Here is an 18,554-nt window from a genome sequence, read left to right as displayed (position 1 = left end):
TAGTGTTTTGAGCATAGTCTCCGGAAATTCACTGCGTAACCCGGCAGGCTAATTTGCTATCTTAAATTCACAGTCTGAGTGAAACCAACACAGTCCAGACTTTAGAAAAGCAGGATATTTGTGTTTGCCGAGTAGTTTATTTCACCCGTGACGGTAGCTGCAACTATCACGGTTAGCGTGTAGCCGGTTAACCAGACTTGAAATGGAGGGTGAAGATAAGCGATTTACACGGTTATGGAGAAGACCCACCCACTGATGCATCAAGGTAGGGACCTTCCGCTGAGGCAGCAGTCCACGGGACTCCAAGGAGCAACGACTGTCCAGAACGGGACCAGAAGAAGGTCGGTGAGTTCCGGATCGGAAACATTAGGAGGTGCCATGGGACCACTTCTGCACTGGCTGCACGATGTGGCAGCTGTCACGCTCCTCAAAGCCCGACGGACACTGCTTCAGGCAGCCATCCTTTTTTGTGTCCTAGTGCTGCTGCTCTGGGTGTCCATCTTTCTCTATGGGAGCTTTTATTACTCTTATATGCCTACCGTGAGCTTCTCCACCCCAGTGCACTTCTTCTACACTGCTGACTGTGATACCTCGGAGTCGAGACTTTGCTCCTTCCCCACAGCCAACATCTCTTTCATGAAGAATGGCAGAGATCAGGTGATGGCCAATGGTCAGCCTTACCAAATATCTTTGGAGTTGGAAATGCCTGAATCGCCAGTGAATGAAGAGCTGGGTATGTTCATGGTAAAGATGTCTTGTTATACCAAGGGTGGAACGACTGTCTCATCAGTTGGAAGATCTACAATGCTGCATTACCGCTCTAAGCTTCTGCAGACTATGAGTACCTTAGTGTTCGCTCCTCTTCTTGTCACTGGCATGGCGGAGCAGAAGCAGCTCATAGAGGTGGAGCTATTCTCAGACTACAAGACCAATGCTTATCAACCCACTATTGGTGCAGTCATTGAGATCCACTCAAAACAGGTTCAGATCTACTCATCTCAGCTCCGTATCCATGCTTACTTCACTGGTATTCGATATGTTCTGTATAACTTCCCCCTGACATCTGCAGTGATTGGTGTAGCGACCAACTTTGCCTTCCTCAGTGTCATTGTGCTGTTCAGCTACCTGCAGTTTATATGGGGTGGACTCTGGCCTCCAGATCAAGTGAGAGTCAGGGTTATGATGGGAGACGACACCCGCATCCAGCAGCGGAGAGAAGAGGTCCGAAAGCGCATGGAGAGGGAAAACTCTCAGAAGGAACTTAATTCTTCTAAAGTGACTGGATCTGTGAGTGAGTCATCTGATTTTCAGGAGACTGGCACAGGCACTGAGCTGTCAAAGAATGCCTCTGTAATCCCAGATTCCTTGGGGCCTGATGTTCCAGATAGCAAGGAAGAGGAGTCTCATGAGTCTGATGGGCCAGAGGTGGAAGAGAATTCTCCACCTCAGCTGGGTGAAACAGTACTCCGGCAGAGACCTGGACCCTGGATGAGCCTTTGAACCCTGTCACCTCACACAGTTACAGTACCTGTAGGATATGCTTATATATTCCATTATCGCTCTTTAGCAGTTTGAATGTGATTTGGCAGATTGTGATAGATTGAAGCATACCTACTGTTCCAATTTGATCAAATTCACATGCATGACTGTAATCAGTACTAGCCACGTTGTTTTAGCTGGAACACTTCTCATTTTGACAAGAGGGTTTTTTTTTGTAACTTTTAGTGCTGCTTATTTCTTTCTTCTGGACTTACAATTCTTGTCTTTGTTACATTTGAGTTTATTCTTTCCCACATCAAGAGGTGCTACATTCCAGATCTGGCTTGTCTAACAGGCTTGTCTATCGTCACGTAATGCCAACAGCTTAACACACCCTTTTAAGTCAGTTCAATCTCCTCATGTGTTACCCTTACTTCTCAGTTCAAACATCATTAAATATGAAGCCACGTTTGAAAGTAAATGCTTTGCAATTGAAACAAAACTGCAAAAGACTAATGCATTTTCTCAAAGGGTCATTGAGAGACCAATTAGATTTGGAAATTTTGGTGTAAAAAGACAGCTATGGTAAAATGTGCAAAGAGTCCAGCCTGAGGGATCTCAAAAAAATGATGTTTTGTTTGTTTGTTTGTTTTAATATTATAAATACATGTTCTTTTTCAGTGTACCACATGACTTACCTAGTGTGGCATATTTAGTTAAAGCTTGACTCTTTTATACAGTTGTGGTTCATTCTATGAGGTCTTTATTATTAAGTGCAGTTTGCGTTCTGCTGTTTGTTAAAAAATATTATTTATTTAGTTTTCATCGCGACCAAGCACCAGAACATTTTAGATGGGTCTTTTAAGTAATATAAGTTTATTGATACATGTGAAACTTTCTTTATTTATCATTAATGACTATGGAGAATAAGAGGAATAGTAAAGTTACTGTAGAATTGAAGCTGATGTTAGTATGTGGCTCAGCCTCCATGTGTTTAACCTGCACTTCAGGGGTGCTTTGGATCCAAGTAAGTTTAAGTAAAGGAAGTGGGCAAGTTGTGTTTTCGTTGGACTTTGAACCAAATATATTTATGTATGTAATATAATGCACTCATAATCTCTCATCTTGTATCCTGAGAAAATACGAGTAGATGTTATGTGTTAAACAAATTAAACACAGTTAACTTCTTTATTGTCACCATAATAAAGCAACTCTAGCTACCAACTGAATTTTTAATTCCTATAGAGAAATCTGATGACTGTCTTGCAGTCTTACAGTAAATTACTTAATAACAAATTTACATTACATTACATATACATTTGAGAAATGTAAAATCATCGACAAGATAAGTTAACTTGTATCTCCAGTAAACATGTCCTGAATACTAGGTTTTTAACATTTAAAAAATATATATGTTTACTTCTTTTTGTTCCAATCTCTTGTACAGATACTTTACTGGAAATTCTAAGCAACTTCTGATGGCTAGTTCCAGCAGGGTAGCGTGCCATGTCACAAAGCCCAAACTTGTTTCTTCAAAATGACCGTGAATTACACACTTATCAGATCTCAGTCCCATAGCACCTTTGACATGTGGCGCTACAGGAGATTTTATCATGTGATGCTATCATGTCAGCATAGACCAAAAGCTCAGAGGAATGTTTCCAGCATCTTGTTCAATCTATGCGAATTAACACAGTTTTTAAGGGAAAAGCAGATTGAACCTGGTGCTAGCACAGTGTACCCAATAAAGTGGTCAGTGAGTGTGTGTGTGCAGAGAGAGCAGCAATGCAAACTCAAATGGTTTGTAATAAGTTGTGATCTGCAGATACTTAAAGGGTTAACATTGATGCTGTTGGCTTGTATTAAGCATGAAATCTATATATAGGTATGTGTCACACTTAAGCATAGATTAAATAACATTACAGCTATTGGTTTGAAAAAAATCCTGCAACTTCACATGACGTCTGATTTTGTTATAAAGGTAAAAACGTACCAAAACTCTGGTGAATGCTTTTGAATGACTAAACATAAAGATGTTTATACATTCACAAACCTTCAAATTTAACTATACTGATTTAAAAAAAAAAAAAAAATAGGTGTTGTGTTTAATATAAGATTAAATAAGTTTATTCCATTGTTACATTAAAACATAATGTTAAGCACATAAAACATAACAAAATCAGATTGATATATATGTAGTTTATAATAGGACCATACAAATGTAAAAGATTGCCTGAAATCATAATAAATACTATAACGTAATATAAGTATACATTTAGGTAAAATATTATGCATTCATATATTTAAAAAATCAAATACATGTTATAGAATAATCTATGAAAGGTGGAAGCACAGAAAATCAGTTGTAAATAATCACATTTCCAGAAGAAAAAACAATTTCAAGCCCTTTCAATCTTTTTTTTTTTTATGCATTTTGTTTAGAAAGTTTCCAAATGCCCAGATCATATATCGTGGAATTACTTTTAAGCTTGTTTACAGAACATTTTCCTGGTACACAGGGGAATTGCAAAATTGCATGTATGATCTGTTTCAAACCAGAACCTTACAGCAACGACATTATGGCCCATTAGCAGTCTTTATTCAAAGCCACAGCTCCAATCTAGTCGATGAATTATGCATTGGTCTGGATACAGAGTGCACTAATTGACTTAAACCATCCATCTCTGGTATTAAAATCCTCAGCAGGTGCAGATACTATCTTGCACTGCTGGAACAAAATGTTTTCTAATTCTTTGCATTGTAAAATCAGAAGTCACAAACTGTGAATTATACTGACTATAAAAGTATAAAAGTAGAAACTAATTCTCAGATCACTGGACAGCAACAGCTGCATGGCTGATTTACTAGAATAATGTTAATGCCTGTTTTGACACATTGCCTTGCAAACATACTATGTGAACTTGGCAATACACAAACAATATAATACATGCAACATTCCAGAGGAAAAAGATCAATTAAAAAGTTTAGGGTGTTGAAATGAATAATTTCAAGGCATGCAGTCTTTTTATTTTGTTTTTTTAAATATTGCTTTTATGTCGTGATTCAAATATCCCATTTTACAGACTATGCATTTTGGATTTCATTACTTTATGGCCTTTATAAGGACAGTTCAATCCAAAATAAAGTCATAATCCTAAGATATGTAAATGCAAACATAACTAGTATATCTAAAACTGGCCAACTCTCACCAAACAATCTGATAGACAAGTAGCACAGCAGGCCAGTTGAGGGTGTGTGTGTGTGTGTGTGTAGATTTGATTTCAGAGGTGAACTTTCCCTTTTAAATGATTGGCTTTACCATATATGGACCAAATACCATCACCCTGACGGTATTTGTCATGCCACTCTGCTTTAAGTGCTCCAGGACGCCACTCGAGCCTGGCCAGTCAATCCCGCCTCCCCACAGCTGAAGGTCACTTTGGTCCTTAACCTTGAATGTTCTGTTGCTCTTCAGGATGGACTTCGACAACCTCAGCTGTAGTCTCACTTGCTGCTTTTGAAGCATCATCTTCCTGCTCGTCATCTGAGCTATCAGCCCAGCGCCCAACCCTTCTGACTCCCTCAGCCACTGCTGGGGCATTAACACAGGGGTTGTGGTCATAGATCACAAGTTTTAACCCCTGCATGTGAGAAAGGCTAGGAAAATGATGTATTCTGTTCCGATCTACATCAACAACAGCCAGAGAGTGCATGTCAAGCAACACTGGTGGGAACTCTGGCAGTTGGTTCCCAGCAAGCCAAATACTTCGCAGCTCGTGCAGCCGTCCAAATTCTTTGGGTAAACTCCGTATCTGGTTATATCCGAGGTGCAGGGTCTTTAGATTTGAGAGCTCACAAACAACCTTAGGGAAAACAGTGAAGCAATTAGTCTCCAGCCACAGAGTGCTAAGTTCCCTAAGCTCTCTCAGCTCTACGGGGAGGTGATAAAGCCTGTTATTACCCAAGTAAAGAATACTAAGCTGGGGCAACCTGCATATGGCTAGTGGGAGCTCCTCAAAGCAGTTAAAATCGAGGGCCAGAAGCTGCAGCTTTCTCAGGCTCTGCACTTCAGCCGGTAAGCTGCTGAGGTTGTTGTCACTCAGGTAAAGCTTCACCAACTCATTGAAGAGACAGGCAGCAACAGGCAGCTTTCGCAGCTGTCGGCTACTCAGGTCCAGGGTCCGATCTAGTGGCATCTCCTTCAGGTCCCCAACTAAGAAGCGCTGGCAGCGTTCAGAAGGAATGAAGGCGAGAATACTTCTCATGGCATTGCCCATTTTTCTTACTGTTTCTGCTACAAGACTGTTACTCCACATCCATTTCCTTTGTCTTCAAGTGAATTTCATGGTGTTCCATTAACACTCCTCCACTTCCCCTCTGCTTTTATTCATCTTGATAATCAAGAAAAAAGAAACAGTGAAATCATACAACAGCTTAGGAAGGAGGATGACACATCAATTATATTATGAAGTGCATCCTTTAATGTAATAAAGGGGGTGTTGTGTCAAGGTAATATATAATAAAATTAAACAGAAAAACATTGTAAGTGTTAAGATGTTCATACAAAAAATTCAAAATACCTTCTTTCTAATGTCTTGCTGATGATATCCAGTATGACTCCCAGTATCTCCTACAGTAAGCCATTTGTTTATCCAACTTAATGAGCTGAAAACTTATTGTATTCCCTGGGCAGATATTTCCCAGTGCAGTCCTCTCACTATCTCTCTGTGGCTCCAAGCTCTGCCCAGACTCTCATGGCTATAGCAACCACTAGCTCTCTCCTCCCCATTTGTGCCTAATGACTTTCCCCTCTTCTTCTCTGAGATGACAGAGGTGGGAGAGAGAGAAACAGGGAGGGGCAGGGTGACATGGATAAGCAGAATAAGTGCTTTGTGATGAAAGAGCAACAAAGGTCATTTGCATTCTGCTGTAATCATCCCAGATGCAGTCTTGGGTGGAAGCCACTGGGCTCAACAGGTGAAATGTTCTTAGCAATTTGCCAGTGTTTGCAGGGATATCAGATTACTTTGATTACAGTATACTATGTTTTCAGTTATGGAAAATCTCTGTAGATCTGTGTTTTTCCAATGCCACATTGTATAGTCTTGGAAATGGGTTCATTTAAAATCAACACATAGCAGGTCAAATCCTCCAAATCCAAACAATCTTCATGCAAGCTTATACTCAAAGATGAATATCCTGTAAGTAAGCTGGATATCTTACAAGAGGTGTGAAGTGTCCATGCTATCTGACATATCTTCATTGGGGCTATTTTCCAACTAGATAAAATTAGGAAGGGATTTCATTGTCCTTATCTGAGGGGGCAATAGTTGACCCTCATCTGCTTTCACTCACTGACACACTGTTTTTATCACTTTCCCGCAGCCACTTACTGCCAGAGCACAATGGTGTGACTGTCATAAAAGACCCTGTTCATATTAAAAATCTGGATATCTCACAGGAACGGAAGCACAGATATAATATATGGTTCCAGGGTGAAGTAACTGGAATGGAAACATCATTAATTTTATACCTGCCTTTTCCACTGTAAAACCCATTTATTTTTCCCCCTTACACTAGGCTTACTTGTTGTTCCCAAAGCTTTCAGCTATGTCCAGTTCTTTTCCTCAGCAGATAAATAATGATGATTGATGGTTTCCCAAACACTTTAAGTCTAACTGATAAAGGATCATTATAACAGCCTTAAGACGCCATCTGCTGAGGAAGTCCATACAATGTGGTTTTAAGTTTCCGGGCCATATTAAATTCATGTGAAGCTGCTGTTTTCCAACCTCACTGAGTAATTCATGCCACTGTGAACAGTGTTAGCTCCTGCAGGTCCACTTTAAAATACCTCTGACTACCAGGCTTTTCTCAACTACTCATTTTATGTAAGATATGAACAGATATAGCCCCCAGTTTGTTGTGTGCTAATTTGATTAAACACGAGGGAGACAAAAACTCGACAGTGTCATATTTGCTTTAAATGACTGCAAAATCTTCTTTTTTCTTTCCCCCTCCGTGAAGTACTTTTCTGGATATCTGTTGGTTCTTCTCCCAGCACCCTGTTAGGGAAACTATCAGATGTGTTCATTTTTGTGTACGGAAGTGATCAGCAGGTTGTAAGGTCAGGGGGTAAAGGCTAGACCTCTTTCGATTGAGAATACTCACAGCCATCTTGGATCTAACGAAGCGAAGGGAAATTGATGCGGTGAGATTATTTTACTTATTTTTGTTCTTATGTTAAAATTGCCCTATGTAAATTAAACTCCGTCAGCTGGAGCTTTTTACCTCCCTTGCTTTCTTTCGTTTAAATACGTAGCACGTCGTTAGCCTTTAGCACCCGCAGATTGTCGCTATTGGTCTATCTGCTGCTACTGCCACTGCCTGCAATCGGAGCATAAACTGAGCCGTGAAAACACACAGCTGACAGTGGATAAACGGAGGCAAAGAGGGCCAGTGTTACTGGTAGCTAAACCACTGTGTATTTTTCAGTTTAAACGCTCTGTTACTTTGGTTGTTTTTAGAGTAGCCAGTTAGCAAGCTGACGTTAAGCTAGCTAAGCTAACTCAAAGTGACAAGCACCTAGCCTGCTAATGTTAGCTACCTAAACTAGTGTTGGCTAGCCTGTTAGCTTTGTTGCTGTTAAACACATTAATAGTAAAGTTTAACGGGATGGAACTTAACAACCAGTTCTGCTGTCATCTCATTTAGTTAACAGGTATCGTAGGGCTGCAGTTTTTGTTTGTTTTGTTGTAAAAGTCAAATAAATAAATCTTCATTTTAAATTCGTAGAGAAAGCAACTATTCAAAAGTTTATTTTAAGAACCGTAAGGTGCCAGTTGTAGCCCATTGAATTACAAAGAAATTATAATATATTGCATTTCCGGATGCTTCCATTTAACTTAGCCTTGCAGTCATATAAGATATATTTTTGTCTATACAAAGGTTATGAAATATCAAAGCTGTGTGGCGGCAGTAAAGTTCCAGTTGCACAAACAATACAATGTGGTGCTGTTAGTTTCAGACATGGGCTATTCAGTCTCAGATCATTGGGGTTTTTAACAACATTTTCTGCTCAGCCATCTTTGATTTGCCTAAAAAAATGTGTAGTCCGAAGTTTAAACATATAGAATGATTGCTGTGAAATTTCAGCATCGCATAGGAAGTACTTTAAATATAAAGTACTTGAGATATACAGTACTGTGCAAAAGTTTTAGGCAGGTGAGGAAAGATGCTGTAAACAAAGAATGCTTTCAAAAATGCAAGTGTTAATCATTTATTTTCATCAAACAACAAAATGCAGTGAATGAACAAAAGAGAAATCTAAATCAAATTAGTATTTGGTGTGGCCACCCTTTGCCTTCAAAACAGCATCAATTCTTTTAGGTACACTTGCACACAGTTTTTGCCGGAGCTCGACTGGTAGGTTGTTCTAAACATCTTGGACAACTAACCACAGATCGTCTGTGGATGTAGGCTTGTCGATGATATATACGTGTGTGTGTGTGCGTTTCCCCCCACACATTGATTTGATATCTGAAGCAGTGTTTGAACTCGAATATCTGAGAATCTGTTAAAGAAAACTGGCTTCTTTTACCATGAAAGTGAATCAGGTTCTTTAAATGGGAACAAATACAGTAAAAAGTAACAAGAATTATTCAAATGTGTTTTTAAAAAAGCCGTCTCATAGACTAACAAAAAAGAATAACATTAGTTATTAGTTAGAGACAGTTTCTGAAAGGTATTGACATATTTCACAATAGTACAAAATCAAACATGTAGAATGCTTAATCACAGAAATGAAGAAATAGTTATTTTTATTCAGCTGCCATTCTGGATTGAGGAAGCCTAACAGGTTGTACTGCATAACAAAATTTTCAGCCCAGTAGTCTTATCAGATTAGAACAGATTTCTCTGGTTTCCAAGGTGCTCTCATTATAACTGAGAAAGTACTTCTGCTAAACATAATCTATGCAAATTTGTTATTTTCACTTGCTCCCTGACCCTTGCTCTGTCTAAGTTTAAAATGTAGTCAGAGGCATTAAAAATGCAACAAGTACTCATGTAAAAAAAAAAAAAAAAAAAAAAAATCACAAATACAAATAAGTATAGCAAAACAGGAGTAATGAGTCAGTAGTGTTCCAAGGCCAAGTTGCCAATTAACACAAGGTGCAATTGGTAGTCTGATACAAGACTCTAACCCTAACCCTAGGAGCTAAATTCTAATCTTAACCCCCCGTATTTGCTTCTTTAACTCTAATCCTTACCTATTAGCCAGTATGCCTTGAGCTGACTCCTATTCAAAACCCAGGAGGAACCAAAACTGGGATTCACCCCCTGCCTGCTTACCCTTCTGAACCTGCTTGCACCTTCCTTACCCCAGAGGAATGCTGAGGGGGTTTTAGGACACACAATACACCTTAACGGGTGGTTTGGATTGCTTGATGCCAATTTATTATCCACTTCTGATCCCTGCAATGTCTCCTTGCTAATTTCTTCTCCCCATCACAGACTTAGTAGAGTAATATAAGGTGCAGGGTACTAGTGGTGACATATGTTTGTCTGTGCATTATCTTGACCAAACCAATTTGGCCAACGGACCATTTCGGAGAGAGTCTTTAACAGAAAATGCGTACCCCTGTTCCTAATTCTTACCCTGCTGCTGCAACTGTGAGCAGAGATCAGGCAATTGCCACGCTGACTGCCTGAATGAATGCTGCAAGAATTATTCTATAAATACTAAAACTGAAAAAAAATTTAATGTCCAATTTTGAAACCATAATATTTTTAGGGTATTATAGAAGTTGACCAGAAAATATTGTATAGGTTGAACCTTACTGGCTCTGAATTTTATCTAGTTCAAGTAGAAATCTAAAGAGAATTCAAATTCAAATCTAAGCCACAGTATAAGTTCAAAAAGTTCACTCTTGAGCGTCTGCTTTCTTTCACATGCACATTTTAATTAATGTTCCTTTCTCTCTCTTCAGGTGACGAAAGGCATGTTTGGTGCTAGAAAGAAATTTGTAGAGTTCGTTGACGTTGTCGATAACGACTTTACCGATGAAAGCATGTACTACAACCAGCCGACGATGTTTCCACATCGGTCGGATAAAGATGTGAGTTTTGTGTGCTGGTACACCTTTCTTACCTGTTGAGATTTTTTTTCCACATTTATCTTACTCTGTTCTGTCCTTGAATGTTTTTCTCTAGATGCTGTCCTCTCCCTCACCATCGTCATCGGGTCAGCTGTCGCAGCTCGGTGCGAGTTTATATGGTCCACAAAGTGAGTGTTGACCTTTATCTTACAGCCTGTTACATCAGTTTTGTCATTTGTGATGGACTTAAAATCGTAAAGACAATTCTGCTTTTTACCTCTGAACTAGAGTTACTTAAAGTTTGATTGTGTTATTTGAACAGATAACTGAAAAGCTTTCTTTTGTCTTTGTGCAGGTGCACTCGGCTTCTCAGTAAGAGGCATGGGAAACAACACACCTCAGTTAAACCGAAGTCTAACGCAAGGTTCGCAGCTACCGAGTCATATCACCCCCACAACAGGAGTCCCCACCATGTCTCTCCATACCCCACCATCACCAAGCAGGTGAGTGTGAACTTGACCGATTAATCGTGCTGTTTAAGAAAACTTTTAATTCACTAAATTGGACGATGATGTTTTAACAGGGGGACGTTACCGATGAATTCGAGGAACGTGTTGAATCACTCTCAGGTCGGTCAAGGCATTGGGATAAGCGGCAGGACCAACAGCATGGGCAGCTCGGGGCTGGGAAGCCCCAACCGTAGCTCACCCAGTATCATCTGTATGCCCAAACAGCAGCCAGCACGCCAGCCCTTTACCATAAACAGGTAGATGGATTTAGTATTTATTGCACATATCCACCAGTGTTTCAAAGGGACATGGCCCCGTACTATGATGCAAATTCAACATACACAGGATGTCTTTCCGCTATCTGGGTTCAGTTATCTTAAAACTGGTGATTGGGCCAAGCAGTCACAAGAAGCTGATTATCAACTTAACAAGGCAACCCAGGGTTTCTCAATCTAGCTACCAGCATGAAAGAGGTGCTGTTTACAGCTTTTGACCAATCTGAAATGTGGATAAGTCTGTTGGCAGCAGAGCAGCTGATTTTGCAGAAAATGACAAAACTGTAATATGAGGAAAAATCTGAAGAAAATAATACATGCTGAACCCAAACCTTTATATGCATTTTGTGTGTGTGTGTGTGTGTGTGTGTGAGAGAGCGTTTTTTTTTTTTTTTTTTTTTTTAAATAGTAGCGTAGTATTAAAAGCGCCATATGAATGTATGTGCGCTTTAAGTGTTTGATCAGGGAGACTCCCAGAGTCCTACTGTATTAATAAAGTTTAGCCTATTACAACCTGAAAGAAAGCGGGTAAGAATGCACGCTGCTGAAGTTAACAGGCATCTCACAGCTATCACAGCTCAATCAAGAACAGGAGAAACTAATACAGTAACTATTTACTTTACATTAAAGTTTAGATGTACACAAGATGTTTTTTTTTTTTTAATCTTTCAGCTGAGATTTTAAAAAAAGAAACAAAAAAAGTTCAAAACAAATAAGTAAAAATAGGTGCCCCGTTTGTAAATTTAGAACAATAAAATGGTTTGCACCCAACAGGAAAAATAAACTTATGTCTAAGAATCTGTTTCTAATCAAACCTAATGAACTACACAACTTTATCCATGCACTGAAATCCAAGGAACAGTGACATTTTGCAGAAAACTGATTGATGAGTAGGCACTGGTTTTGTACCTGTTTATCTTTAACTGTGAACATAACATGCTCTGAAACAGGTTAGGATGTAAGTTACCATGGTGATGTACCACCTTTGTAATAATGAAAAGCCAGGGTTAACCTTGAAGTTACCTGGATGAGCTCAAATCTTGCTTCATAGTGCTGGCATGGGTTACCTTCGGTGTATCCTTTTGTGTGTACAGTTGCTTTCTAAAGCATGTTTTTCTAATTAAGGAAATGTTTGTGTCCTTTCTTTTTCTTTCTTTTTTCTTATTTTTTTCTGTCTCTGCAGCATGTCAGGATTTGGGATGAACCGCAATCAAGCTTTCATGAACAACTCGTTATCAAGCAACATCTTCAACGGCACAGGTTGGTTGTTCACTTTTGTCTAACCATCAGGTAACCATTAGGTTTCAGCTACTTTTAGACTAACATTGCTCTGCCTGTGTGTATTTAAAGCATAAAAAACAGCCACAGCCTGATAAATAATACTGTTTCCTGCACAAAATCACAGTTTTCCATTAATGCTGCTGTTAGGGTCTTATAAGAGTTAACAGCAGCAAACAGTGCCACCCATCATACATAAACTGTGTATCCTTGAAATGAATTGCAGGAAATTAGGTCTGAATAAAAATCTGATTAAACTGATCTGACTCTTTTTAACCTGTTACATAAATACACATCAAAAAAGGGGAGACCTGCTACATCCTTAATCTACTTTACAATAAGGTTACATTATTACATATTTACAAAAATAGTGTATTTAAGGATTCACATGTTTGTATTGTCCTTGTGTAACAGATGGGAGTGAAAATGTAACAGGACTGGATTTGTCAGACTTCCCTGCATTAGCAGATAGGAGTCGGAGAGAAGGGACCGGAAACCCTACACCAGTTCTCAACCCACTGACTGGACGAGCGCCTTATGGTAGGCCATTAGACTGTAGAAAGTGTCTTATTATTTTCCTCACATGAATCACTGACAGCACATTCCATCAACATTGGAAATGGATTTCAGCTGAAAACCATCAGATGAGCTTCATAATGTTAGCTAAGCTTTTGTTACACTGCACACGACAGACTATCATTGCTGATTGTACCATTTTGTTTGTTTTTGTTTTTTTCTTTGCTGTTACACTTTCATCATCAAGTTGGCATGGTGACAAAGCCATCAACTGAGCAGACACAGGATTTCTCCATCCACAATGAGGACTTCCCTGCACTTCCTGGGCCAAACTATAAGGATCCCACGTTGAACAACGATGACAGCAAAACTGTAAGTCACACAGCACACTGGCAGGACTTTTTTATTTTTTTGTGACAAGGGTACAGATCAAAAGAATTGAAATAAATACATGCATTATTTTTCCTGCCTATTGATTTTTTTTTTTTCCCCTTCCCTTTAGAACTTGAACTCCACAAACAAGAACACATCCAATGCAGATGGGCCCAAGTTCCCCGGAGACAAGACGGCCTCAGCACAGAACAACAACCAGAAGAAAGGGATTCAGGTGTTGCCTGATGGTGAGTCTTCACTGCCAATCGTATTGCTGCTATTCCACCAAAACAACCCTTCTTAATTGCCTTGAGTGAGGCAGTTGGACGTGCTACCCTGCATTTGGGGTTAGATAATTATCAACTAAGCTACAGTGAGGAAACCAACAAAATAACGTTCATTGTAACACAGCCATAATCACTTTTCCATTAATTTACCTGTGATCATGAGTTCAAAGAGGTATTTAGTTGGTTTGTTCACAAAGTGTAGTTATTAATGCAGAGGTGATTTGACATTAAGTACTGAATCTAGCTCAGTCCAGTTTCTACAGTTTGTTTTAATCTTGAGCTGTCTTGCTGCTGCAGGTCGGGTGACGAACATTCCCGCAGGAATGGTGACGGATCAATTTGGCATGATTGGCCTACTGACGTTTATCCGGGCAGCAGAGACTGATCCGGGGATGGTCCATCTGGCATTAGGAAGTGACCTCACAACACTGGGACTCAACTTAAACTCACCAGAGTAAGACAAATTTCATTACCCTGCAAATACATACTGATTTTTCCTATAAAAAACACACACAAAGAAACAATAAAAAATTTTAGTCCAATAATGCATGTTACATCTGTCTACTTTTATTTTTAATGAATGAATCTATTTAGTTCCCCGCCGTTTCTTTGGATGGATGTAATCGTATTGTCATTAATGTATCAGTGGCTGAATACAAGAGGCGCAGTGTCTTTGTTGCCTTAGAATTAGCTTTTTATTATCTGCAGAAGGGGTGAGTCCCTTCACTGTCACTTTTATACATTAGGAACCTTTTGCATTTGTAACAGTCACGGGAGGAGCACTAAATCATACACGCTGGTCTTTTAAGTTTCAGGGTCTATGATTTTTGATATACATCAAATTTCATTCTTACTCAGAGGTAATAAAGAAATAAGAGGAAAGAGACTCCATTAGTTAAGTTTGCCCCCTGCTGACTGCATCAGTAGGTTGGTAAAAGTTGGTATTTTCAGAGTTTTTGACATTTCTTCCTGTTTTATCTAAAACGTTTAGCAAACAGTCTGCTTTTGATATTAATACTAGCAAGAACTGATTGCAACTAAACTCTTTGACAGAAACTTGTACCCCAAGTTTGCCTCTCCTTGGGCTTCCGCACCTTGTCGACCTCAAGACATCGGTAAGACATTAATTTGATGTATGACAGTCCTGAGTAGCTTTCAAGACCAGAGTCAGAGCAGGTGTCAAGACATTTGCATTAGTGCTGAGGAGGAGCAGAGAAAGGATGCAATGCAATCTTAGTATTTTTGTAAAATATTTACATTTTTAGTCATGTTTTTTTTTTTTTCTTTTTTAACAAAAACTGTTGTTGTGGAAATTAAAGTACAAACATACATGTGGCCCTTTAAAATTACTGCAGCTAAAAAAAAACCTTCAACTATTTTATTACAAGTAGTTGGCTGTTGACAGAGTTAATTAATAAGATTTAGATTCTGGCAGGCCTCCTGGTTTTTGTTTGTTTTTTTATCCAACCTTGAGACCACATTTTTGGCATATCAGTAGCATAAATTTTCAAAGCCACAGTGAATTAAAACAGTTACACACTGCTTTAGACACTCTTGTGTGTGCTGCTAACCTATATCTGTATCTGCATTTTTAGACTTCCATGTTCCATCGGAGTATTTAACAAATATCCACATAAGGGACAAGGTAACCATGAACTTGAGCTCAATGTAAGCGGTTCAAAGATTAATGTAGTAAAATAAAATTAATCTATACTGTCTTGTCTTGACTCTAGTTGGCTGCCATCAAACTGTCTCGATACGGTGAAGACCTGTTGTTCTACCTGTACTACATGAATGGAGGAGATCTGCTACAGCTTCTGGCAGCAGTGGAGCTGTTAGTACTGACTTTTTGCTAGAAACGGGCACAAAGGTGTTTGTCTGTCCAGGAGATGATCACCTTACTTAGCAAAGAAGTTTAAAGGAGTCGTGTAAAGTCGACAGTCTTTGCAGTTGCTGCTTTGTATTAAAAACTTTTCACTGGCGAGCAGATGAGACAGTTTTGTGAAGAGGAAATTAAGCAATACGTAAACAGAAAAACAAGCTAGAACATTATCCCTGCCATAAAACTGAATCTAAATTCTAAACCACAGTGATTCTCTCAGCAGATGCAAATATAATTGACTTTTTCCTGACACACAAGTTCAGCAACATTCATCTACAACCCAGCTCAGTAGGCCTTCTAAGGCCCGTTCAGTCCAAAGGCCACGGAAGACACAGCTGAGAGCGGAAGCCAGGAGGGTTGAACCAGCTCACATTAAGAAAAAGCTTAGACTACTTATTAACAATGAACATAGCTTGCTGGTCTAAAAAGTAAAGGGTATGCAGAAGTGTTTTCAAATCTGCATTCATTCTTAATGACTTCTTCTTGTGTAGAAGTCCATGGGGGGGGAAATGAACCATACTCATCACTTGATGTAATCTGTTTATTATCTCAGTTTCTCTTTTTTTGTCCCATTTGGAGTTGAATAGATGACACAACAAGTTCTCTGTTATTTCCACCCCTCAGTTGTGACCAGATTTCAAAAACACTACATGGCAGTGCTCGAAACGGCCAAGTCAGGGTTTTAAAGTCGAACTACACAAGAACATCTCTTATAAACAAACTTTTGGAAAAAACACTTGTAAAGCTTTAAAATGGTGATCGATTCTGCTGTGTACTCTTAGATTAACACTTAACAAGGTACAATATTGTTTGTTTACGGAATAATTTTTCTTCTTTTGTATGAACATAATCATTTTTAGTTTTTGTAGAAATAGCTGGAAGTGTGAGTGAAACTCCCTGAGGCTTTTTAAGGGTCTTGAAATGAATCTTTCTTGGTCCCTGGTTAGCCACTAGGTGGCGGTGTTTTATTTATTTGTTTGTTTGTTTGTTTATTGTAATACTTCTTATTAATGTGTTCTTCACTCTCCAGCTTTAACCGGGACTGGAGGTACCACAAAGAGGAACGGGTTTGGATAACTAGGGCACCTGGCATGGAGCCTACACTGAAGACTAACACCTATGAGAGGGGTACCTACTACTTTTTTGATTGTCTTAACTGGAGGAAAGTAGCCAAGGTAAGAGTTGATATGATCAAGTTTTATTATTTTTAGTTTTGAGGATTAGAGCTATTATCTTAAAACTATCTGTTTCTCTAAGGAATTTCATCTGGAGTACGACAAGCTGGAAGAGAGGCCTCACGTGCCAACAACATTCAACTACAACCCAGCCCAGCAGGCCTTCTAAGGCCCAACCAGTCCAAAGGCCGCAGCTGTTCCTGTACACGACACCATTGTCCAGGAGGGACGAGGAGGTCCACACAGCTTGGTTTTTTATTCCTCGAGGATTTGGCTCTTTGACTATAGGGGTCATCACCACCATTAAAACTGCCCTGCATTTTCAAATTTACAAGCTGCCCCAAAACACCAACGAATGTTTTGTTTTTATTCTTCATGTTCCTCCTGTTTTTTTGGGTTTTTTTTGTTGTTGTTTTTTTTTTCCTACTCTCTTGTTTTGAGCAGGGTCTGTGTTATGTTTACGTCTCTGAATCTGAAGCCTGTTTTTTCTCTGAAACGAGGACTGACCTTGTGGCACAGGGCAGTGACAGAACAAAGGTTATTCTTTGTATTTATACCAAGTGTTAACTGAATTAAAGACGGGAAAAAGAAACGTTGACATCCTAGGAAGCAAGTTAAAGGGTGAAAGAAATGCAATGTTTATTGTTGCACTATATTTAGTAATAAAAGAACACAAAATTTGTTTGTGCTTTTTTTTTATGTGAACACTCCCTGATAATTTCTCCCCCTCTTTTCTATTGTTATTTGCTTTTTGGTTGTTGTTGTTTTGAGTCAGGGAGCTCATGCAATTCTCCCACATCTATACATTTCACCTTTTTAGCCTCCCTCCTTTTAATTTACATTCATCCTTCCACCCTGTTTTTGCATCACCAAATCTTTTCTGTCACATACAGTTTCTTCGTCTCTCTCTGTGACGTCTGTGCTGCCCAAACATGGACACAAATGTAGGAGACTACTTTGATGGAGAAGTCCTCAGAGGCTGAACATCTACACGACTTTGCTCCAGAGCAAACAGAACTCTTTCCAGTCTTTGTTACAATTTTGTAAGAAATGTGTACATTTTTTTTCTTTGCATCACATATATTAGTATATGTATGTACGAATGTGTATATATGATTGCTACATATATGTATGTATGTGTGTGTGTATATATATATATACATATATATATATATATATGACATTTATTTTGGAAGAAATTTTGCCCTGACTTGTACCTCGCTTTTATGAGGTAAGCATGGATGCAATATGTGGATGCGACAGGAGTTTTCGGGATCTGCTGGACAGGGTGTCACATGACACTGGGCACTTGCATCAAACTAAAAAATATTAAAATGTCACATGAGGAAAGGCCTGAATCTAAGCCCCACCATTAAAAGATTAAATAAACCTGGAGATCATTATCATCCCCTGAATTTCGACTCAAACACAACCAAAAGGATGCATTTCATTTTAAGCTGATTGAACAAGGGTGGACAGCAGCATTTCATAGGAAACGGAAAAAAGACATGAGGAAAAAAAAAAAAAAAGACCAATCTTGTATTTTCTGAATTTAAAATCTTAATTTCTTTGTATTAAAGCAGAAAAAGGCTTTCCTGAACCGTGTGTCTTGTTTATTGAGTATCTTACTAAAATTGGCCTCTGATTTGTTAATACCGTACAGTGCAACAGAGAAAATTAAAT

General features: G+C 39.0%; 3 protein-coding genes across 3 annotated transcripts; 2 read left to right on the top strand and 1 right to left on the bottom strand.

Annotated features, from left to right (window-relative positions):
- LOC146382332 (seipin-like) lies at positions 1–2,703 on the top strand. Its single transcript, XM_084932900.1, has one exon. The coding sequence runs from the start codon at positions 235–237 to the stop codon at positions 1,498–1,500; it is 1,266 nt and encodes a 421-aa protein (XP_084789026.1). The 5' UTR covers positions 1–234; the 3' UTR covers positions 1,501–2,703.
- Positions 2,704–3,819: 1,116 nt separating this feature from the next.
- Positions 3,820–6,259, bottom strand: lrrc10 (leucine rich repeat containing 10). The gene is made up of 2 exons (XM_084932902.1): positions 6,060–6,259; positions 3,820–5,870 (listed from the first exon to the last, which is right to left on the bottom strand). The coding sequence occupies exon 2, from the start codon at positions 5,793–5,795 to the stop codon at positions 4,926–4,928; it is 870 nt and encodes a 289-aa protein (XP_084789028.1). The 5' UTR covers positions 5,796–5,870; positions 6,060–6,259; the 3' UTR covers positions 3,820–4,925.
- A 1,328-nt stretch (positions 6,260–7,587) lies between these two features.
- Positions 7,588–18,471, top strand: cnot2 (CCR4-NOT transcription complex, subunit 2). The gene is made up of 15 exons (XM_084932899.1): positions 7,588–7,690; positions 10,470–10,598; positions 10,693–10,765; positions 10,933–11,080; positions 11,161–11,343; positions 12,545–12,621; positions 13,054–13,179; positions 13,403–13,527; positions 13,658–13,775; positions 14,112–14,268; positions 14,868–14,929; positions 15,410–15,459; positions 15,548–15,648; positions 16,727–16,871; positions 16,954–18,471. The coding sequence occupies exons 2-15, from the start codon at positions 10,482–10,484 to the stop codon at positions 17,038–17,040; spliced, it is 1,569 nt and encodes a 522-aa protein (XP_084789025.1). The 5' UTR covers positions 7,588–7,690; positions 10,470–10,481; the 3' UTR covers positions 17,041–18,471.
- The last annotated feature ends 83 nt before the right edge of the window (positions 18,472–18,554 follow it).

Source organism: Perissodus microlepis, chromosome 7 (assembly GCF_051167445.1).
Source record: "Perissodus microlepis isolate ML-2025 ecotype Zambia chromosome 7, ASM5116744v1, whole genome shotgun sequence".
Classification (NCBI taxonomy): domain Eukaryota; kingdom Metazoa; phylum Chordata; class Actinopteri; order Cichliformes; family Cichlidae; genus Perissodus; species Perissodus microlepis.
The sequence above is the reverse complement of the archived record's forward strand: the minus strand, read 5'-3'. Positions and strand labels throughout refer to the sequence as shown.